Source organism: Lissotriton helveticus, chromosome 10 (assembly GCF_964261635.1).
Source record: "Lissotriton helveticus chromosome 10, aLisHel1.1, whole genome shotgun sequence".
NCBI classification, from domain to species: Eukaryota; Metazoa; Chordata; class Amphibia; order Caudata; family Salamandridae; genus Lissotriton; species Lissotriton helveticus.
The window spans coordinates 1,149,150,444-1,149,174,314 of record NC_136071.1 but is presented as its reverse complement, the minus strand read 5'-3'; the positions used below and the strand labels follow the sequence as shown (position 1 = coordinate 1,149,174,314).

At 47.3% G+C, this 23,871-nt stretch overlaps 1 protein-coding gene across 2 annotated transcripts in view; it reads right to left on the bottom strand.

The window, feature by feature from the left end:
- Positions 1–23,871, bottom strand: part of NEK10 (NIMA related kinase 10) — a 1,104,115-nt gene that overhangs the window by 155,724 nt on the left and 924,520 nt on the right. The window contains exons 31-32 of one of the 2 annotated variants that reach the window (XM_078663960.1): positions 7,111–7,148; positions 6,878–7,018 (exon numbers count right to left, since the gene is read on the bottom strand). In XM_078663960.1, the coding sequence (XP_078520086.1) occupies positions 6,878–7,018; positions 7,111–7,148 (179 nt within the window). The remainder of the gene's footprint in view (positions 1–6,877; positions 7,019–7,110; positions 7,149–23,871) is intronic. The other variant, XM_078663961.1, reaches the window with a different exon arrangement.

Genomic DNA, 23,871 nt, shown 5'->3' with positions numbered 1-23,871 from the left:
AACAATCCCCAGTATTCTTTATGAATAAAGGGGCACAAGTGTTAAATCAAAAGCACAGTTTAAACATACAAAGTTGCACAATTATGGATGAGGGCGGGTGGCCACTCAAACCATATACTAAACAAGTGGTATAAGAGATGCCACTCGAGCAGTGGTTAGGCCTAGGGCCTAGGGAATCGCTGGGAGCAGTCGGGACAAGCAATGCTGAAGTCGGGAACGGCCCACGGGATTCGGGAGCAGTGCGGAAAGCGCACGCATGCACCAATGTTAACCAATGGTGCGTAAAAGTTGTAAAGTTAGAGTTTAAGGACACTTCCGCTGAACCTAGAGGAACAAAACTTAAGACACAGACCCTAGAGATGTGTACCAGTGTGGGAACACCGGCGGAGCAAAGTTACCTCACCCACAGGAAGCGGGTGCACAGGGTCGAAGTTGAGTCGGGTTTCGTCACGCAGGCTCTTGGTGCTTGAAGCTGAAAGGGCTGCAGGCGGGGTGAAAGTGAAGTGTCCGGTGGAGTCCAAGGGTGGACTCAAGTCGAAGAGTACCTGAAAGCAGAGGGGACAGAGTCTGGGTCACTCAGCAGTGACCAGGGTGGAACCAGGACGGAACCAGGCAATGTCGGGCGCAATCAGGTGGTCGTCGAGGAGCTTCTCTCCGCTGTCACGTGGGCTCTGGGGCACCTGCGACGTCCAGGAGCAGGTCACGATCTGTCCCACGCAGGCTCTCGCCGTCGGCGCTGTCGGCTTTAAGATTGGAGCAAACAACACTTGGCAAAAGCAATCCACGCGGAACCGGGAGATTGCTTCTCACTCGAACCAGGAAGGTCAGAGTGGGGGCTCCTTTTCAGGGGAGCTGGTGTAGATCTGGAGCAACCAGATTCACAAGTCGTATTCGTAGTTTCGTCGGCACAGGGGCCACTAGCCGGCTGGCAAGTGACCGGGCCAACGCGTTGAGCCAAATGGAGCAGAAGGGCCCCACGCAGCACTCGTCGAGTGTGGAGGGCTGAACTTCGTTGCAAGAGTGGCTCAGGGTGGGGGCTTCTCAAACCCCGGTGTACAGCTTCGAGGTCACTCGTGGGCTGCACGGTCAGCGTCTCGTGGTCAATTCAAGATGGCGTGCCCCACGCTTCCGGTCGCCTCCACGGGTCTCAGCTCTGCAGGGACTGTGGATCGGGCTGTTGGAAGGCAGGCAAGCTTGATCTCGTCGATCTCTGTCGCTCGAGTTCCGGCGGGAACTGCAACAAAGTAGACGTCGAGGGCTGGATGGTGCCTGTTTGCACAGGGTGGTCACTCCTTGACCACAAGGGAGATTCTTCGGGCTTCCACGTTGAGTAGGAGGTCCAAGGGTCCAGAGTTTCATTTCTTATGTTTCGTCAGGAAATCTAAAGTGCATTGGCACTGCTCCCACTCTTATTCGAATCTTGGGGGCTGGATTACCTACTAGGTCCCCTCCTATGGGTGGGACCCAGGAAGTGGGTGGATACACCCCCTTCCTTTGATCCAGGCCGCCCTGGCACGAGGGCTGGAGTGCCCCAGAACCGGTTCGGCCGGATTATGCAAGGGGCAGCCTTGTGCGCCCCAAGCAGTGTCTGGTTTCTTTCAAACCTCCCTGCTACAATCCAGTATCTCCTGTCTGGAGGGTGGTAACACCCCCCTGCGACAGGAAACCCTTTGTCCAGGCCCCATTTGGCTGAGTTTCGGTCAGCTGCAGAGGGTCAGACTCTTGTCTGTGGCAGAGGCATCCATTTTGTGGATCTAAGGTCCTTTTAGAAATTAACCGCATTTAAGTAAAGTAACATGTCTTACCCCTCTAGAGGGGTGGAATGCTATCCCCGTCGCCAGAACTGGCAAGGGGATAGTATTCCAAATTGTATGACACCTTACACGACATGTTTTGATAAAGCCAAACCAAAGTTGCTATATAACCGCGAGGATTATAAGGCACTTAAGAGTATATGGTATGGCCTTATCCTGAAACAGCTTAGGGAGTTGTTCCCGACAGCTGCAGACAGGCTCAGCTCATGCTAGAGCTCCATCTCACATTAAACCACGCACTCTGACTCCAGGATTGATGAGGCCTTCCATAGGAGTGGCTCACAGGTTAATATGTGTCCAGATATAGGTTTAGATATAGGTATACTATATCTAAGTAAGGGGTGATTACACCACCTTACCCCAGCTGAGTGATCAGCCAGTTGTGTCAATTTAAGAACCAGCCAGGGGTGGCAAAAGATATGCTGCAGCCCCTGCTAGGCCTTGGTGGCCCCTATGCCCTGGGCACCTATAGTGCATTATACAGGGGCTGACAAGGAGTCCATTTCCAATTGTGGTATGTACCTAGGGTACATGGAATCCATTTTACAGAGAGAGCAGATGGCCTGGGGCCCTGATTAGCAGGGAACCAGGTCAACTAAGTAAAAAAACCAGCTAAACACAGGCAAAAAATTCGGGGTAACCATAGTCAGGTAGCCACCTTCCTACAATGGGGATGTGGAAATATGCATCCTGCAAGTCGATCGACACCATCTAGTCTTCTTCCAGCAGCACTTGAAGAACCTGCGCATGGGTGAGCATCTTGAACCTCTCCTGCTTCAGAAAGAGGTTCAAGATCCTGAGATCCAGGATTGAACGTAGTCTGCCATCCTTCTTGGGAATCAAGAAATACCGGGAGTAGCATCCCTGACCCCTTTCCTGCTCTGGAACCACCTCTATCGCACCTTTTCTTAATAACGGCAGGACTTCCTTCTGCAGAAGTAGCAGGGGGTCCTCTGAGCAAAACCCTTGGCAAGGAGGGTAATTCGGAGGAAATTCCCGAAAGGTAAGAGCATACCCATTCTCCACGAGATTGAAAACCCAAAGGTCCGATGTGACCGATTCCCAATCTCGTAGAAAATAGGTAAGCCGACTCCCCACAGGACCCGCATGATCCGGAATGGCGGATCTAGGGCTGCTTTGCTGAGGTTGGAGGGGGGTGGGTAGAGGAGGAGGAAGAGGAGGAAGAGGAAGCTTGACGACCTAGAGGACAAGCTCTTTGTCTGCCCCTGTACGATTTGTACAGTGGATTTTGCTGTTGCTGCTGCTGCTGCTGTTGCGGCTGTTTGTAGGCTCAAAAGGAGGACCTTCCAAATCCCCTATACCTTTTACCCACAGTTCCTATGGACTGTAGACCCAAAGACATGGCTGTTGCCCTGCTATCTTTGAATCTCTCCAATGCAGCATCAGCCTTTTTCCCAAAAAGGCCCGAGCCATCAAAAGGCAGATCCATTAAGGCAGCCTGGACATCATTCGGAAGACTTCAGCCAAGCTGCTTTTCTGGTGGCAATAGAAGATCCCATGACTCTCGCCACAGAGTCAGCTGTGTCCAACCCACTCTGGATGACTTGCCGAGCAGCTGCTTGAGTATCAACAAGCACCTCATTAAAATTCTGCCTGTCCTCCTCTGGAATTTTAGGGGCCAACTGTTTCACAGAATCCATCAGAGCATGGATGTAACAACCCAAGAGGCATGTGGCTTTCGTTGATTTGAGAGCCATGCTCACTGAAGAAAAAACTTTCTTTGCTGCTTGGTCTTGTTTTTTAGATTCTTTGTCTCCAGGCACCTGAGGGAAAGCACCTGCAGAATTTTTGGAGCAGGCTGCCTGTACCACCAAGCTCTCTGGTAAAGGATGAGAAGATAAAAAGTCTGGGTCTCCAGGAGCCACCCTATATCTTCTTGCAACAGCTTTCGAAACTGCTGGAGCCGTAAGAGGCCAACTCCACACCTCCAAGATTGGCTCTGTCAAAGCTTCATTAAAAGGAAGCATAGGCTCTACCACTGAAAATGGAGAGTGGAGGACTTCTGTTAATATATTTGACTTGTACTCCGCAGTAGGCAGATTTAAATTCAACAGTTCTGCTGCCTTCTTGATGAACACATGATATGGCGCCACATCTTTTGAAGGGGCATCTGGGACAGAGGATAGCTCCCAATCCGGAGACAGTTCCAATCCACTAGCCTCCCTTAGGTCATCAAAGAAATCTTCTGATTCCTGCAGCTCACCTTCTTCCATCTCCACTTCTCTGTACCTCTGTTCCTCTAGAAGTCGCTGAGCCTCACGTCTCAACCTCTCCTTCGGGAACGGCGACGGCGGATCTGCAATCGACTCTGATGGAGCCGGAGACGGCGTTGAGCTCGGAGCCAAAGGAACAGGCCGCCGTACTCGAGGTCGAACTGGAACCGGTGACGAAGGAATCGGCGTCAAAGACCTCGACGGCGCCGAGAGATGCCAAGGCGGTGTCGGAGCTGGCATAAATGGCATGAACAGTGCCGGAGCATACGTCTGGGGGACTCCCAGATTAAAGGCCATCGGAGCCATGGGACCAACCGGTGCTCCAGAGGGGTACATGGCTCTCGTGAAGACACCATACATAGCAGTTAAATACTGTCTAGGGTCTTGTCCCGGGGCCTGGAAATGGAGGGTATGAACCCACAGGCTGCTCTCGCGGAGGCGCCGGATTCGTGTCGACTTGTTCCTCGGGTTGGTGAGCCGGAGTCGTCAAACCCCCAGGCAAGGGAGCCTCTTCCTCCTCTCGAGTTGGAGTTCGAGAAGGCGCCAGAGAGGGATTCGACACCGGAGCCGGTGAATGCTCCGCCGACTCCATGGGCGAAGCCTCACCTTCCGGATCCAGAACATCTGGAGAAGGAGATACATCATCCTGATGATGTCTTCTACCTTGCGAAACCGAATCCTTCCCAGAATGGTGTCGAGATCCGTGCTTCCTCTTCTTATGCTTCTTTTTTGTCGACCTGGAAGCATGACCTGATGACGACCTCGAAGGCAACCTCGAACGGGACCTCGACCTCGACCGCCTCGATCGCGACTTTGAGCTCTTCCGGTCCTTTTTACCCTTCATCTTGGCAACCAGGAGCTTCGCCTCTCTTTCACGAAGGGCCTTGGGGTTCATCTTCTTGCAGCATGGACACCCTTGGACATCATGGTCTGAGGACAGGGACCAAACGCAATCTTCATGCGGGTCCGTGATTGACATCATTTTCCCGCATTCTCCGCACGGCTTGAATCCGGTCTTCTTCGAGGACATCTCGACAGGAGACAAAGAAACAAGAAAACACTGAAAGCAACAAACAGTAACAGAGTTACTCAATAGCTACAGAGGATCCCTCGAAAACCGTTAGCGTCGACGATGCGGAAAAAAGGGAACTGATGTCATCACGCCGACGGAGTCCTATTATGGAGTCAGTGACGTCAGCGGAGCCGCACGCGTGAAGCCGTGCATTCTGTGACGTCGTCCACATCGGCGTAAAGAGCTACAAAAGAATTTCCGAATGTTGCTGACGCAGGGGATATTCACAAGGTGAGGAATCCACTGGAAGATGTATCCATCAGAAGTTCAAACATACTCATTATGGCTGTCAATGGTACTATCATCTGTTTATTGTATATAATTATTATTACATACCAGTATTCTCTGATAGATACCAACCAGCACTCATACTATAATATCTCTATCTCTGATTTCCTATGTTAATAGCTAGTTCACTAACAATTGCATCTTCTTCAAGCAGCTCCAGCACATGATGGAGGCCCAAGGACATAACAAGAAGACTTAAGAGTTCCAATCCACCAACCAAAATTATTTTGAGATTTCTGGACCGCTGGAGCGTCTATGAAAGGAAGACGCGTCCAGTGATGCAGCTTATATATTATATTTACCTAAACCGTGATCTGTGTTGAGCTGTCAGTGTGTTCCGATGTGACTGGTGTATCTATGGAGCATCACCAGTCTGCAAGCATTCTAGACTATTTGGAGGTGATCCAAGATGTATGTAAGGATGCCAACTATGGGTTCATTACAGACTGGCTGAGTTTCTACTAGTGGCTGTATTAGTTAAATGGCAGGTTTGGTTCATGCACAGTTGGCAAATGCTCAACTCACAACTTGGTGACCCTATCTCTTATCACCAAAATACACACCGTAAAATAGATGTTACTTCTTTCTTCATTTCACAGTAGGGCAGGTGCTTAAGGTTAAGTGGGACAACTTGCCCATCTTTATTTGTGACTGCTTACCTTAAAGAACCAACAGTTTAGTTAGTCCACTATTTCATCAACACAATGGCATTGCAACGTTTTGAAACTGCATTTTCTTTTGTTGTTAAAACCTAACTCATTCGTACTACTTCTATCTGCCTCAAAACAACGAGAGGACCCATAATGATTGGGGACCAGTGAACTTAGGTTACCCACAAATTCAGTGACTGTTTTAACCCATTGACCTATCTAGGTAGATAGTGAGTAACCAAAAGTAACCCATTCAGATAATGGTCAGATCTTGAAATATTTGACGGTTAATCTAAGACTCCTAGATGGGTTATCACATCCAATGCAATGATTTGTGCATAACCTGAGATCACAGGTTTGAATCCTGAGTGGCCAACTCAGCCTTTCTTGGTCTGATGTCACTCAAAAGCATATCCTTGAACTGTGCAACAATATCACCTGTTAATTATAGCGCTGTGAAACAGAAGGTCCACCGTAGAAAAGGCCATTTAAAACACACATTACATTTTCGTTCTAAAAGCTGCATCTAACCCGACTAAAAGAATGAATGCATTCATAATGAACATAATACAATATACCCTGATAACATTTCCCACTTGTTCTTTCACCTGCTGTAGAGAGGGCGATTTTGGTAATATTGTATAGGAAGGACATTAAAGAAACATGTCATAGAAGTTATATGATAGATGCATCTCCATAATCCAGATAAAAATACACAAAGAATATACTATTTGGGCAATATATAGGTAGTATATTTCTATATCTGATCCTTATAATACGAGCCTTATTATTCTTATACAAATACTGTTCAGGTACTACCATGGTCCTTCAGCTTGCGAAGCACTATATCTGGAAGACTATGGGACTGCCACCCTGCTGCTAATGGGACCTCTGATGTCTTAGCATGAGCCCTGAACATGAGCGAAGGGCCATTCTGAAGCAGCCCATGAGGCGGCGGTACTGGAGGAAGCAAGAGAAAGAGTGGAGGACACCATTAAAAACCTAAGCAAGGGATCACGATGGAGTCAGTAGAAGCCAATTTAGGACCTTACCTGGCCGCGGTTTAGAGCTGGGTCCTCCTGTTAGATCTCTGTAAACCAAAAAGAGAAAAGAAGATTGAAAAGACTATATTGTCAAGAGGCGTACTCAGCGATTCAGAGGACCATTGTAGTGCAAGAACTTTGTAAACATGAAAGGTTGAATGCAATGTTAGGTCCACAGAAGAAGGGGAGCCCATTCAATCGTCCATCTCTAACACCATCAGAGGTTGTAGCAAAAAATCAAACACCATTGAACGGAACCATTCCAGAGGGGGCTTAGGAGTCCCAAGGACCTCCCTAGACTTCCCCTGAAGAGGAGTTGGGGGCAGTAACACAGTGCACCCACCTGCGAGGGGATTCATGCCAGTCTCTTCACATTCAAAGACAGACCCATGGTTTTAGCCAATCCATCTTTCAAAGCTGCACTGTCCCCAGTACAGACATGAGTGTGTACTGGCACAGGGGACAACATACTTTTTTGTAATATCGTGCACATGCCTGGTCAGTGCTGGGTGTCTGAGGAGGGTGAACCTGGCACGGAGAAAGGCCAGTTTATCCCTAATTCAGCCTCTCGTGTTTCCCCAGTCCAAAAACTGGTATGCAGATTTCTCCCCCAAATTAACACAAACACATAAATTAGGTATACCAACTATGATTTATTTGAAAGATATACTCTGTACGTTGGTACCTGGGAGCCTATAAAGGGATCCATGCCAGCGCAGGGCTATGATCTACCCAAACTTTCCAGACACTTTCTTGGGGCCCATCTGGCTGAGATGCAACATTCGGCACAATCACCTTTGCTAATTGCTTTGCAAAACATACACAACACATTAGAGATTCGAGTGCCTATACAGGGTTATTCCTCTCCTTGGATTTCTTCTGCTATCAATATACTTTCTCTAAGAAATACCTAGCACCAAGTGCACCCATGATCCTCTTTGGAGGTGCCCTCTCATGCTACAGCTCATCGTATGCTCCTATCTCTCTCTCTCAGAACATGGTGGTCCAGGCAGGCTTCTAAGGAGACCATCAGATACTCTATGGCTGGGGGACATCTGTCACTTACCCCACTCCCACCAGGCTGTGTACTGCACTGCCACCTGGGGGATCAATGGGAACAAGCAACCCATGTTCAACTTCATATAGCCTTAGTTGCTGCTATTATTTTTGTTGTTGCTGTTTTTTTTTATCCCCATATAAAGCCTGTTTTCTCTCAAACCATCATCAGAAAACCCTGTGGTTTTCATCCAGGCATGCCTCTTCACGACTATCGTAGAGGCGATAGTGTGCATAGTGCCATTGGCAGTGCCTAGCCTCACCTTCATTCCTTGTTTAGTGGCATCCATTCCATCCTGTACTAATTCCTGGCATGGTTTCCTCCTATGCTCAGTATGACAGCAACCTGATAAAGCTTCCAGCACCCACACAGTATGAGTATAAGAGGCTAACAAGCGGGTAGCATCTAGGGACGACAGGGCTACACCTCTCAAAGCGTGGCTTTTTGACTCCCTACCCAGATAGAAAGATGGAATATTATTTTGACAAAGCTTGGAGGATGAAGCCTTCTCTACTAAATCTTTCTTGGTAGGGTATTTTCAATAAACATGGAAATTCCCTTTACTTATGATGCGTATGATTGAAAAGGCAAGCGATATTTCCAACTTTTCTGGGTTTGGTGGAAATTGGCGCATGTGCTTGTTGTTCCAAAGAGGATTGTAGCTTATCCCAGCTATTGTGCAGCCATTCAATCAATGATTCTTCAAATCGCAGGTTCAGTCGCGTGTTGTACTTAGGAGTGCTTCTGTGGATAAAGAAGTCTTTGAGCTCTCTGTTTGCAGTGGAGTGGCAACGGTCCTGGCTGCCTTCCTTATCACTGTGGCATTGCAAGACAGTTCATTGCCCTCAATAGGGTGGGCGACAGTGACTATGACCCAGCTTCCAATGACAGATGGACCACTTGGGTCAGGGGATTCCATCGATGAAGCAAGCGGAGACTCAGCCGATGGTATCTTAGTGGTTCCTCGGACACTAGAGAAAAGGAACTGGCAGGACTGCAAGTTGAGCATGTCCCTCGTGCTCCTTCAAACCCTAAATGAGGCCCTTAGTATCAATGGATACATGAAGGCACCTCTCTGTTGTGAAATGGAGCTATTTCCATTGTTGGGAGGGAAATGTACTGAAATGCATGAACAGAGAAGGGTATTTTAACAATTAAAGATATATTGATCAAATGTACATTCAAACCATTTGATTTAGAGTTTGGCAGAGGGTTACTTTGTGACAAACGAGGCAGCTATCCCGTCCGCCGTATTACAAGTGCCATAGGATATAAAGGAATTGTAATAAGCCGGACATGGTAGCTGTAACATTTTATGATGGAGTAGCCCATCCGCCAAACTCTAAATCGGGCCTGAAATCTGGAGTTCTGGTCCCATCATTCCCAATATTGGAAATATCGATCACTATATAGAACATTCACTGGACCCACCCCTGCAGATCTACACCAGTCTGCTATTCTTCACTATTTACATGTTTGGGGAACGTTGAATTGTACTGTCAGTGGCGTGGCTAGACTTTTTGACACCTGTTGCGGTCCCTGCATTTGCATCGCGACAGCTTCAGATAAAAGCGGTAGGGAGAGGCCACCGCCCCCATAATTCGTGCCGCCCACCCCCCTCCTTGCTACGCCACTGAGCACTGTCTCAGAACTTTATGGAGACCTCATTGCCCATATGTTCTATCAACGTTCTCCCCCTTAACCTTAAATCCTCGTGGGAACACTGTTTGTCCCTACAGTACACTTTTCAGATGGAGTCTGGGATGAAGTCGTTCAACTCCATGATCGAAGATTCAAGGATGTACAGGCCCACTTGGTATTTTGTACATATTTTATATTGTTTATTTTTTACATTTCCTTTTTCAGTGAACAATTGAGCTCTAACAATTGAGACCTAACCACGGGCTACCGCAGTTTCATAAATTTGGCCCGGAAAGGGTCTAGTGGGGTACTAGCAGTCAGGGCAGCAGTTACTCACAGCTGCATTGAGGGTTGCCCAACCTATGAGTGTAACAACAGTGAGGGCGGTCTTACCTTTGGCTGGATCAGTATCCAGAAAGAAAATGTCAGGCATGTGTCTGTTTCCACAAAATGGGATGATTTTATCATCAAAGCAGATAGCACGAGACACAGATGTGTTGGGAGTGCTGCAGGCCGCCTCCGGAGGATATTGGAGACTACACTTCAGATTCTATGTGAAATGTTTTTTGGGCAAAGTTTGGAGATCAAGAGATGTGGGTAAATAAGTTTGTTATGATTTTTCAATTGTAATTTTGAAAGCGGTAATTAGAGAAGTATAACTAGCTTTTTATTAGGAAAATGGTGTTTGTGCCACTATCTTTCTGCTGGCTGCCCTTCTAATTTCATTTCTATCAGTTCTTCTGAGAACCAAGGGTTCCATTTTTGTCCGTGTTGATGTTTAATGTTGGTTTTAAATCTCTGAATGGTTAGAGTTTTGCCAAAACAATTGAATTGTTGTGATAGTGGGGTGTTATGATAATTGTTCATGAACATCTAATACCATGTTGAATCGGCTTGTAGAGTCATCGTGATATGAGTGTAATATGAAGCCACATGGCAGTCACCTTGCAGTTCAGTTTTTTGCATTCTTTAATACAGTTATACCTTTCCAAGATGGCTGTCATGCTGTGGTAGGAGGCAACCTAGCGGCCATCTTAGACCACTATAACTCTATTACAAAGTACAAAAAATTCCACGTGCTTGCCGCTACCTTAAATGGCTATATAAAAGCGTTTATAAAACCACTAACACGTGCAGCGACCAGCTGGTGGGGAGGCAGGTGGTAGCCAGTAGACACCTATGCTTACTCTGTACAGGTTCCAACGAATACCTTTGACATGGATACAAAATAGCCCATTTGATCAGGAGTTGGAAGGATGCAAATAAGGAGCCAACAAAAATACTGTGAAACCAAAATGCTTCTCTGAACGGCATAAATACAAGAATAGAGAGACAATCCATCCAATGAACTAGCCAGGAAGTGAGGTAGACAACATAGCCATGCAATAATGTACAGGCGCCAGCCTAAAAGCCCTCTGTAATTTTATCCTAAGTATTGATTCCAATATGACCTGTGCCAGGCGGCTCAGCTGTGTAGAGACCACAATCAGTATTAGGACTGCTTAAGAAACAGGGGCTGGTAGCAGTGATACAGAGGCAGCAGGTGCTCCAGTGAGTGAGGCTTCTGGTACCAACCTTATCGTAGCAGCTTTGTCTAGACGTATAAGGCAAGCAATCGAAGATCAGGGAAAAAACTCCCCTTGGCACCAGTTGAAGAATGATTGTAATTCAGAACATTGTACATTCCCCAAAAAATAGTGTATGGCAAAAAGACATGCTAACTCAAAAATATTCTAATGGTACAAGGTGATATTTCTAATATGATCCTTCAAGCAAATATGGTCACGCAAACATGGTTCCAAACATTTGTGTCAAACTGAGATTGCCGAGAGTAAGTGTCAGCAACTGGACGCAAAGATTTTTTTAACTGCCAAATGAATGTGAATTTCCTCCCAGTAGGCAGTGTATACATTTTAGACACAACTTTTTTTAAAATTTAATAATTTCTGTTTTTAGTAGAAAACGTTATATTATATTATATACTGTTGATAACAAGATTTTACGTTTATTGACTATTATTTACAAATACATATTTTTAATATTATAATTTAGAAATAATTTAGATTACATTTTGTAATCAACATTTTTTGTACTTCACAATATACGTATGAAAAGAAGATATTTTTGATGTTGACATTTTGAAATCGGCATTTTTATACCACTATATTTTTGTGGTCTATAACCTGACATAAAACCGACCACAGATGCTCCTCAAAAACTCTGAATTAATTACATACACTCGTTTTTAAAACCCCCAGTTTGAAGCAATGTTTATCTAGCCCACCAGCAGCTGACGTCTGATTGGCTGATGAGACAGTTGACAGTAAAAGCCGCTCCCTCGGGGGCGGAAGCATCAGTTATCTCCCTTAACATCTCACCCTCCGAATGACGACGATGGAGGTGTTTTGAAGTGTAGTGGAGTGGTGTGGCTCACTGGTTAGAGGCAGCAGACCCGGAAGCAGCGAACGGCCCGGGACCAGGGTTCAATTCCCGACGCGGCTGGGTCGTGGACCAGGGTCAGCGGACTCGATAAATCTCGCCTCGGTGCCTACTCTAACCAGGGATCACACTCGGCAACTCTGGGCATTAGCTTGCCTCATCTCTACAACGGCCCCCCACATTCGCCGGGGATGCCTGGTTTCACCTTGGAGATATCCAGTAGGGACCATCTCACAGGGATAGCCAGGACGGGTTCCCCAGCGGTCTACAGCGCCACGACGCCTCAGGGCAGCAGTGCGCACAAGACACATACATTACATTGAATGCGTTAAAACCACAGCCAACAGAAGGAGACCTTCTTTGTTTATACTTGTTTTACTGGCGTGGTGGCCCCTGGGGTTTGGTGACCCTGTGCAGGTGCACAGCTTGCACATGCCTAAGGCCGCCCCTGCTGGCCTGAACCTTTGCACAGTTTAAGACTGATCCTGGAAAACCCATCAGCGTATATATGCACAAGTTAAATCTTGCATTATAAGGTTATGATAACATTAATCATTTTTTACCACAATGGGGAAAATGTAAACAGGCTGAGTAGCAAAAAGGATTCTGAGAGTAAAAGTCAATGGGGCCTTGTCACAGAGGCATTTTGGAGTACGTAAAGTAGCACTGTTGTAGTAAACACTGAAATACTCCTACAAACCAGTGAGAATTAGCCCCAAACAACTGAAACGGGAAGAAAATGTGAAGTTCAAGGAATATTGGCCATTAGTACAGACAGGAAGGGCACCCTTACCAATAGGAAGTTGGGTGTGTCTGGGCTGGTTCACGAAGGCGTGTAAGAGTGCGTAAAAGAGTACGCTTGAAGAACGTCTTCCCATATTATTACATTATTTTGTGAATTAGCCTCTGTGAATTTATGGTTGACTACCTATTGTGCGCTGGAAGCTTTATATTTTAATAAAGCTGATGGGCTCTGGACTTAGCAATAGAGGCTTTATGCAGAGTGTAACTATGCATAAAGATTTAGACACATTTTTACAACGCATGTGGGAGGTTCCTACATGATGATCCTCTTTCTTCTTTCGTTTTATTCCACTCTTCTTATGATTTTGATTGCCTTCTTATCATTCTCTACTGCACGTTATAAATCCCTTTTTTATTACTATGTGTATTAGTCGGTTCGTAATTTCAGTGTGTGTATAACGAAGTTGTAACCCTGCTCTGCATCTCTTCCAGACATCAAAGGTCGGGGATTTGTTTTCACAGGGCGAACATTTAGATTAAAAAACAATCAACCGATAGTAAGTAGAGGGTGAAAGTATACACACACATACACAAAACAAGTCTGCATGCGATGGCTTTTCAATACTCAGCCTCCCACATTCATTAAAGCTCTTTCATGGGAATTTGTGTTTCCATGAAAACATTCTAATGTGTATGATGCTCAGGCAGCTAGTTTATGAATGTTTAATTCAGAAACCTCGCATTTTAAGAAGGGCTTGTATCTGTTCAGATGGCACAGGTGGTACCAGCTCTGCTTCTTTCTGCCAAACCTCTTTTTCCTTCTTCCTTTCCGCTTGCTCTTTATCAGATTCTCTGTTCTTGCCCTTTTGGCTCTCTCTAATCTGTCTTCTTGGTAAGTATTTTTACACTCCACTTTTTTCATCCATTGTCCCCTTCTTTTCCAATAGGTCTACTTCTCTCTCTCAATCTTAATCTGTGCTCTTCGTTTCTTTCAGCTGCTTATGGCCCCCCACTTCCTGTCTACTGCGGGTGTTTCTCAGAGACCTTCATCACAAGTTGCAAGTTCATCCTGACACGTTACCAGCCCAAGCCACATTTCATCAAGAAAACTCTGATGAAATGAGCGTAGGATAAGCAGTCGGATCAAGAACACAACACGCAGGAACTTTTGGAAAAACACATATTCCTTGAGGTATTCCCCAATGTGAAGGTAAAAACTCGGAATCCCATGACAATTTCATACCGTAGTATGAGGATGTCCTCCTGGTAAAATGCTCGGTTAGCACGCTTATTTGTATGTATGACAAAAGCAAAGTTCTGCTGACGAGAGGCAAAAACCTCGAAACACGTGTCCAGGGATGGCCAACGCGACAGTGATTTTTGCTCAAGACCCTGGCAGAGGTGCACCCGCTGATGCTTACTTCATGGACCACAATGCTTTGGGGTTACACGCTGGTAGGACAAGCAGTGTGCGACCAATTGGACTTTCAAAAGCAAAGTTCTTGCCTTATCCGCAGTGCCCCGACGGGCACGGTCGGAGCATCAACGGGCACAGAGAACCAAGCACGGGTCTCCAGATGTGCACTTTGATGCCACAAATCTGATTGAGCGGTACAAAAGGGGGTGGTGATGGACGGAGCATCTGAATCAATCAAACACTCACACCCAGTCAAAAGATCTGGGTTTAATCCATCACCGTTCTTTAGCCCACTCTGCCACCCCAGTTCAGACATGGCTATATGCAAATCAGTCTGACCCTGTGCCTCATGGGAACAGTCCAGCCCGAACTGCCAAGCCATGTCTTCCCTTTTTTGGACCGGAAACAAGCTTCCGAGGACCGGTTTCTGGCATTCCAGCCTTCTTCAGCCCGGCTTGCTTGAATCCAGTGGAAAAGTGAGAAAAGGACTCACGTCTGAGCATACCCTGCCACACTTATGGCGGCAAAAAGCAGTACAAAAGGGGGTGGTGATGGACGGAGCATCTGAATCAATCAAACACTCACACCCAGTCAAATCTGATTGAGTCATCCTTCCAGGGTGCAAGAAACGTCGATGCATTTCGGCTCATACTAGAACCTTTTTTCACACATGTATGTATGTACGTACGTATGAATGTATGTATTTACGTACGTATGAATGTATGTATGAACAAATGTTTGTATGTATGAACGTATATATGAATGTATGTATGAACATATGTATGAAGGTATGTAGATATGTATGTAGGTAACGACTCAAACCAACTATGCAAACTGCACACCTTCTACCACCCCGCCAGGTAAAAATGACCCATTCATTGATCACCTCATGGAAATCATTGTAACAAATGCCTCCCCACACTCCAATGATATATCCCTAGGAGAATTTAACCTCTATTGGAATGACCTCAATGACGCTCAGGTCAACATCCTTAAAGACTTCCTGGATGTGCAATCACTTACCCCAGCCTGCACTCTACCCACACACCCAAAAGGAGCCACACTGGACTGGATCATCTCAAAGGATACAGTGGTCAGGCTAACTTCAGTTGCTCCTTGCAACTGGTCAGACCACCATGCTATTTCCTTTCACATATTGGGAGTACTAAAGAAAAGATCACTGCAACCAGTGAAACCGAAAGTATGGATCCGGGACACTAAAAACCTAGACTCCGAGAAGCTAGTTGCGCGATGCGAGATGGATCTCCCCCCTGCCACCAATCTATCTAAGGTCAATGAACTTACTGACCACTACAACTCAACAATGTCAGATATAATTGACTCACTAGCCCCGCTTAAACTAAACTTATAAGAGCTCAGACCAAAGACAAAAATCTCTGGTTCAATGGGACCCTAAACACCGAAAGGAGAAATCTTCAGCTAATAGAAAGGAATTGGAGTCAACACCCCTCCTCCCTCCAACTAAACCTTCTTAGAAAGACCAGAAATGCGTACAATAAGAGCATTCACAATTCAAAAAAATAATTCTTCAGAGCAAAACTTGCAAACGCTAAGAACAGACCTCGCAAGCTCTTTAAACTGATAAAACAACAATCAAATAAAATGGCTAAAACCTCTGAAGAAACAACCAAATCCCTAACAAGATCTAATGAGTTCTCCTCCTTCTTCTCAGCTAAAATCAACTCTCTGGGTAATGAGTTGTTCTCTAATGCTACCGTCCTTCCACAGCCCGTGTGGACTCTTCAAAATGGCGCTACACACTCCCCACAGACGTTACCCAAAAACCAAGCACATTGAATCACCTTCAACCTTCATTACGAGCATAGCATAGCAAAAATTCTATCATCCAATAAACCGACCAAACCCTTCATTGACCCGCTTCCAAACAACTGTTTATCTGCATCCAATCATTTCATCATACTCATCTGGATTGCAATAATCAATGCTTCCCTAATGCAAGGGTCTATACCAGACTCGTAAAAAATGGGGCAAGTCATCCCTATTCTAAAAAAACACCCTCGCTAAACCCTGCTGAACCATACAATTTCAAGACCAATATCTAACATTCCTCTACTTCTGAAACTACTTGAGAAATGCGTGCAACAACAACTTAGCCTACACATCGCCACTTTTAACTTGCTAGATGAGTGCAATCTCATTTCAGACTAGCCCACAGCACTGAAACCACTATTCTCCACATAGTAAATGATGCCCTCCAAGCCCTAGACCAAGTCAAAACATGCCTCCTAATTCTGTTGGATCTTTGCTTGGCGTTCGACAGTGTCAACTCTGAAAAGCTTCTAGAACATCTGGAACTCAGGATGCGCCTAGGGGGAACCGTTCTCAAGTGGTATAAATACTTCCTACAGAATCGCTCCCAGAGATTCTTGATTAATCACATTCTATCCTCCCCTTCCCCGATTATGATTGGCGTCAAACAAGGTTCAACTCTCTCCCCAACTCTCTTTAACCTCTATCTCGAACCAATTGCTGAAATCCTTCGCAACGCCAACATCTCTTTCCACATGTACGCTGCCGACACCCAGGTCTACAACAACATCTCTTCTCTAGAGGAGGTCCAAATAATGAATGATGCTTTGAAACAGACTTTTCACTGGCTTGCCAGCAACCAGCTCAAACTAAATTTGCAGAAAACCGAGTTCTTGCTAATCTCCCCTCCGGAAAGCTCCCCTGAAATACTTGAATGGACCAACTCGATCACCGCGCTGAACTGCACCCCGACCATAGTGGACTCAGCCAAATCACTAGGAATCACACTGGACAAAAACCTGAACATGCAAGCCCACATAAACACTCTGGCCAAAAATGCCAGGTTTCACCTCAGATATCTGAGAAATCTCAAACCTTTCCTATACACATCGGACCTAAAAATGTCAGTTCAGGCCCTACTTATCTATAGGATCGAATACGGATGCTCAACTTTATCTGGCCAACCATAGATATCTACAGCTCCCCTAACAGCATGTCTCAACGCAGCTGCAAGACTCCTAACTGGATCAAAACAATTTGATCATATGTCGCTGAACTGGCTACCGTACAAAGCTAGAATCCAACTCAAATTGGCCTGTATCAATCATAAAGCTGTACACTCCAAGTCTCCTGCGTATCTTGCTCAGAAAATAGTGGTCTCCAGATGAGACAAGCACTCTCGGTGTGCCAGGGATTTTGTGTTGAAACCACCCCTCTTCCGGAAAAAGAAAACATACAACAGAGCTTTCTCTGGGGCTGACCCCAGAATCTGGAACTCACTGCTGCCTTACATCAGAAGAATACCTGCCCTATCAAGTTTCAAAAAGGAAGTGAAGACCTTCCTAAGGGGCAAATTCCTCCCCTAATCTCTCTCAGTGCCTCTGCAGTTTCAGCAGAACAGAGACTTGCCTTATCTCGTATTTGAACTCTTAACGGGATTGTTGACTCTTCTCTCTCATGTTTGCATGATCCTTTTTGTATCTAACTTGTTTTTGTTAATTCTTGAAATTAATGTAATTACTTACTACTGGTGTAAAGCACTCGGATACCCTCACGGGTCATGTTTGCACTATACAAAACACTAAATAAATAAATGTACATATGAATGTTTGTATGTATGTACGTATAAACGCATGTATGTATGTATGAATGTACATATGTCAACATGTATGTATGTAGGAGCGTATGTATGTATGTACGTACATATGAACGTATGTATGAATATATGTATGTATGAACGTATGTATGTATGTTTTTATTGATTGATTGCTTTATTTCGATATGCACATATCATAAAAGCAGTACAAAAGATAAAAACAGCATGTCGAAAAAAAGTATGACTGTACATTTAGTATAAGAATAAAACACATTAGGTCAGCATAAATTAATTAAAAAAGAGGATTAAATTGATATGGACAGTCTTCTAAGTCTAATCAACCAAGCCCATTTTAAAAACTTAGCAACAGCACAAACGATAGGAGGGGCTGTGTTGGTTAAAAGAATCCGGAGTGCAACAGAGTGCTGACGGGTACCCAGTTCTCTGCAGATAGGACCAAGCCAACGTGATCTGGGGCGACCATAGTCCGGGCATTCAAAAAGAAAGTGTGGCACCGTCTCTGGTTTATCACGACAAAGAGCACAAAAGCATGATGTGGGCTGGGATTTATTCCACCTGGAGCAAAAGTCGGCCAAGGGTAGGGTTCCTAACCGGAATTTGATGTACAAGGACCGATCCATGGCAACTGTTATTATGTCCATGTACGGCTCGTAGGTGACAACGTCTTTTAACAACAGAAAAGCTGCGGTGGTTTTGCAGTGCTGCTGGCTTCTCAAGCGCTTCACACAAACCCACTCCCAAAAAAGTTTTTTTAAGGTCTCCTTCGGGGGAGCGGAGTGGCTATGCCAGCAGAAATCCAGGCCTAAGTCCCCTAGAAGATGTTTAATGTCCTTCAGCCATTTGATGCTATGCCAACCGTCAGAGTGCATCACCTCAGCTAAACCATTGGCATAAGATTTTAGCTCCGGAACCCTCCACAGACGTGCCCAAAGCAAGAGGGGTCGAAGACGAGCCTGATCCCTTATAGCTTTGCAGCCAGTATCCATGAGCACTGGGATGGTCGGGCTACTCGATGGAATGGCAAGGAGATCTTTGATGAATTTATTTTCGGCCTTGCTCAGTGAGTCCACTTTGCCCAAGCCCCACAGTTCGGCTCCATAAAGTGACGCAGGGACCGCACGTGCTTTGTATATATCTAGTAGAGGGGCAACACAATGTTTTGATGAGTTGTTGAACTCCTTGAGGAGAGCCCCCCCCACCCTTTTGTGGGCCATTGTCATTTTATTGATGTGGGCGGTCCAGCTCATCGCATCGTTAAGTCGAATTCCCAAGTAGTCGAATTCTGCCACTCTTTCTAGGGGTATGGAGTTCAGAATGGGAGGGCGGCCAAGTTTGCGTGGTGGGTGCATAACTAGATACTTAGTTTTATCCACGTTGATGACAAGTCCCTTGGTGGTACAAAAGTCCTGAAAGCGGTTCAAAAGTGTCTGGAGACCTTGGGGGGTTTTAGAGATGAGGAGGGTGTCGTCGGCGAACAGCAAAGTTGGAATTTTTACGCCTCCCAGAGTGGGAGCGTCTGCTGGTTCGCCGAGTAGATGATCTACCACCCCGTTAATATAGAGGGAGAATAGGGTAGGGGCCAGGACACAACCCTGCCTTACTCCCCTCTCGACCCTGATCTTATCGGTCTTTTCCCCGTTCAGCCCCCATCTAACCTGGGCATAGGTGTTGGTGTGCAGGTTGATAAGGAGGCTTAGTATATACGGGGGCATCCCTAGACCGTGAAGCACCCTCCAGAGTTCCTCCCTAGGTACCAGGTCAAAGGCAGTCTTCAGGTCAATGAAGGCCAAGTAAAGACTGCCTTTGCCCAGTACCACCACCTTCCAGTATAGTAACAGGAGCCTAAAGACCTGTTCGATAGTTCCTGTACCTGAACGGAACCCAGCTTGCATATCGGACAGGATGTGGTTATCGTCCACCCATTGGGAGATCCTCCCCAAAATGGCTTTCCCCGCCAGTTTCTGGCTCGAGTCTATTAGGCTTATAGGCCTATAATTCCCAGGTAGATCACGACTGCCCTTTTTGTAGATGGGGACCACCTCCGCACCTCTCCAGGAGTCTGGCACGGGGCCTCCCACAATAATTGCATTGAGGAGTGCAGAGATTAGTACCCCCCATTCTTCCGGATAAGCGCGGAGGATATCGCCTGGTAGGCCATCCGGACCAGCTGCTTTCAATGGAACCAAGGTTTTAATCTGCTTTGTAACATCCAAAACAGAAAAAAGTTCCAGGTCTTGAACTAGGGTAAAGGGCGGGAGGTTAAAAGAGTCGTTTAGTGGGCCTTCAGCGGCAGAATAAAGTTTTTGGAAGTGGGAGAACCATGTCTGGGCATTGATGGTACAGGTCCTCAGAGTGTCGTCAGGACGGTTCCTTTTGCCCACCATGTCCCAAAAACCTTTGGCGTCTTTCCCACGACTGGCAGCCAGGAGGTCCTGCCAGAAATTATCCTCCCACTCCATCCTAGCATTTTTTTGACAAAGTGCATAGTGTCTCCTGGCCTCCCTAGTCCTGGACGGTAGTTTGGACTTGACTGCTTCAATGAGAAGTGACTTCGCCTCCCTACACTTCTGATTGTACCAGCCCTGTCCAGATCGTGAGCTTGGTTTCCTTCTGCTCGTATTAGCTGGAACTACAAAGAGGTCACTAATAGCCTGGGTTATGGTACAAAACCTTGGAGCCACCTCCATCAACCCTTCCTCTTGGGGGTCAAGATTGACTAGGGCTGAGGCAAGGAGCTGCCTAATGGCAGAAGTTTTCTCCTCTGAAAGTGCCAACTTCGCCCACTTTAGCCGCCGTCCACAGTTTGTGACTACTGACAGGTCCGGGGCGGGGTTACGAGAAGTTCTGTTCGCCGTGCTAGTTAACCACCTGTAGGACAAGGTGAGGGAGAGGAGATTGTGATCACTCTCAACCGATGGTATAATCACCATGTCCTCCACCATGCTCCACAGGTGTAAGTCAAGGAGAAAGTAGTCAATCCGTGACGTATGCCCTGGCCTGTTGTAGGTATGGGCCCCTACTTTGTCGGACCTAGTCCTGCCATTGGCAGCCCTCAGACCAAACTCCATAGCTAATGAGTTGATCTGGAGGGCCACTTCTGTCCACTTTTTGATAGGACTGAGATCAAGGGACGGAATCCCCCACCTACTGTCATGTTCCTCTTGGTCAGTTAGAATTTCAAGGTCCAGGGGCTCAAAGGTACAATTCAAATCGCCCGCCAACAAGGTACAAGACCTATGAGGAGACGAGCGGAGCTGGGCTTCTAGACAGGCTATTACTGGGGATTCTCTACCCCCCTTTATGCCTCGGGCGTAGATGTTAAAAATGTTTAGGATGACTCGGCCCTGGGAATTTCTCAGCAATATATTAAGGAGATCCGGGCATTTGGTATCCCGCTCCACCACCCTGCAGTTGAGTTCTGAAGCCACCCAGATTAATAGGCCACCCGAAGGGCGGCCCCTACCAGTTGCACTATGCACTGCTGGCAAAAAGTGGGTGGAATATCCTGCCTTGTGCAGGGGCACCCCACTCCAGGTTTCCTGGAACAGGCATATGGAGTATTGCTCCACTAGCGCGTTCCAGTCCGGCAGCGCTAGCTTCCTCTCGAGGCCCGCCACATTCCAGCTGAAAACCCTAATCGGGGGGTCCGTCACAGCCGTAATGCTACAGTCCCCGACAGGGAGCGGTATGTCCACAACACCCACACCAGGGAAGCTAACCAGAGGGTCAAGAGATGCCCCGGTCTCCCCTTGCTCTTTTGCAAGCTCGGCAGTAGCCTGAATTTGCGATGTAATCGAGGAGCTACAGGTTTTAAGGCGAGGTGTAGGCTCAACAGCAGGACTCAAAGCCACAAGGACCTCCCCGGGAACCTCACAGAGTCAGCAACCCCAGAAACCCCAGTTCGGTATCACTGGAGCTGGGAATAGCTGCTGTGAGAAAACTCCCGGGGAAGAGTGACCGTGGGCGATATTTTCTACAGGAAATTGGCCCCCAGGACTGCTAATATAGGTGGGTTGTCCAAGGTGGAAGGTGGAAGTGGTCGTGATAGACCGTGGGTAAAAGAATGTTAAGTCGACTGCGTCGATACCCGTTCCAGCCATGGATCGCCCTTGGGAGCATATCAGATGGGCGACTCTTGCGTCTTGGAAATTTACCACCACGCAATCCCCTTCAAGAGATTTTTTCCCGTTTCCAATCCATCCCACCCTGCGTACGCCAAGAATTATGCCATCCACTCCCGGAGGGAGGGGCCTGTTGATTTTCAGCCAGTGGATGACCTTATTCTTAAGTGCCTGGTGGTTTTCCTGCTGGGTACTCCTAATAGGGGGGACTTTGGTGAGGACCACAACAAACGGGTGGCACTCAGGGGGGAGGTTAACTGGGGGACACTTTCGTGTGGGTTTCTGAGAAAAATCTGATGGAGAAGGGTTTATGGGCGGAACAGGGGTGGGTGTAGCCTTAAGGGTTGTCGCTGTGCCGCCAGTTTTGGCGAGTGAAGCGGCCCCCGGTTGCGAAGTTGGACCCGTCCCTCCCTTCTGATGTTTCCTTTGGCCTTGATTAGGCACAGGGGTTGTTACTACTGGGGGAGGGATAGCATGCACTTGGGCAGCATGAGTGGAGACATTCGGCCTTGTCTGCCTCGGGCCATCCTGGGAGGCAACCGAGGTAGCGTTCCCAGAAACTGGTCGCTTGGGCGGCTGCGTCAACTGTTCTCCTGAAGGGTGTCTCACTAAAACCTCTTTCCCAGTGTTCCTATCTATCCTGTCTGTCCTATCCTCGCTGGGCTTTGGCTGTAGTTTGAACAGGGTTTTCAGGGAAAAGAAGTTGTCCCTGGTAACCTGTTCAAAGCGGTCAAGCCTATCCCCCAACCTCTTGACTTGGTCAATAAGTGGTACCAAAAGAGACCTGACCAGCTTCTCGATCGACTCCAGAGAGGGACCCTCATTGGCTAGGTCAGGTGCTGATGGGACCAGCAGGGGAGGTAGCACTGTGTCAGCTACAATTGGAGAGGTATTAGAGATCCCAGGTGATACAGATCCTCCAGCACCTGGGGGTGTAGGGCCCCTCTGGGGCGGGTACCTGGCGTGCTTAATAAGCGTGGATGGACAGCCCTTTCGAATGTTGGTCGCCCTTTTCCCTTTCCTTTTCATAAGCCCCTGGGTAGATCGAGTCTTGGGCGGAGGTTGTGGGTCGGGTGTGGGAGCATCAGAGCAGTATTGGGACTGAGTGCCAGGAGAACCGCCTGAGGGTGGGTCGGGGCGGAACTCTACAAGCACGGTACAAGGGCTGGCGAAGTGAGGATCAATCGGCGAGCTTTCTGCCCCATCTGTTCCAACCTCTAGTGGTGCAATGTGAGAATCCCCAGGTAGGTCCCCAGGCAAGAGTGCAGGGGAAATGGAGATTGGTGAGGACATCACTAATGCTGGAGATGGACTTTTGGAAGGGGGAAAATCAAAAGAAAGGCGCCGTTCTGATATGGCGAGCTCGTTGTCAATAACAGCCGCCACCCTGGTGAGGAATTTGTCCATAGAACCGAACATGGTGCCCCCTGGGGCACTTTCACCGCCACCCCTCAAGGCCTTACCGGAACGGGTTGACATGCTGGATTCTGGACCCACAGCGGGGCACCACGAACTAGGGCCTGTTACAATAGATGTTCGAGGGGTGGCCCAGCCCTGCCTCCTCCTGCCCCGGACGGCCACAGACGGCCCGCCCTTTGCCCGGGCTTCGCTCGCGTCCCGCGGAGCGCTTGACAGCGCGATGAAGTAGAGAGTGTTGCAGGCGGGGGGCGTGGCTGGTGGTGGGCGCGTCCACTCGCGCAGCTGTGAGAGCAGGGACTCCTGA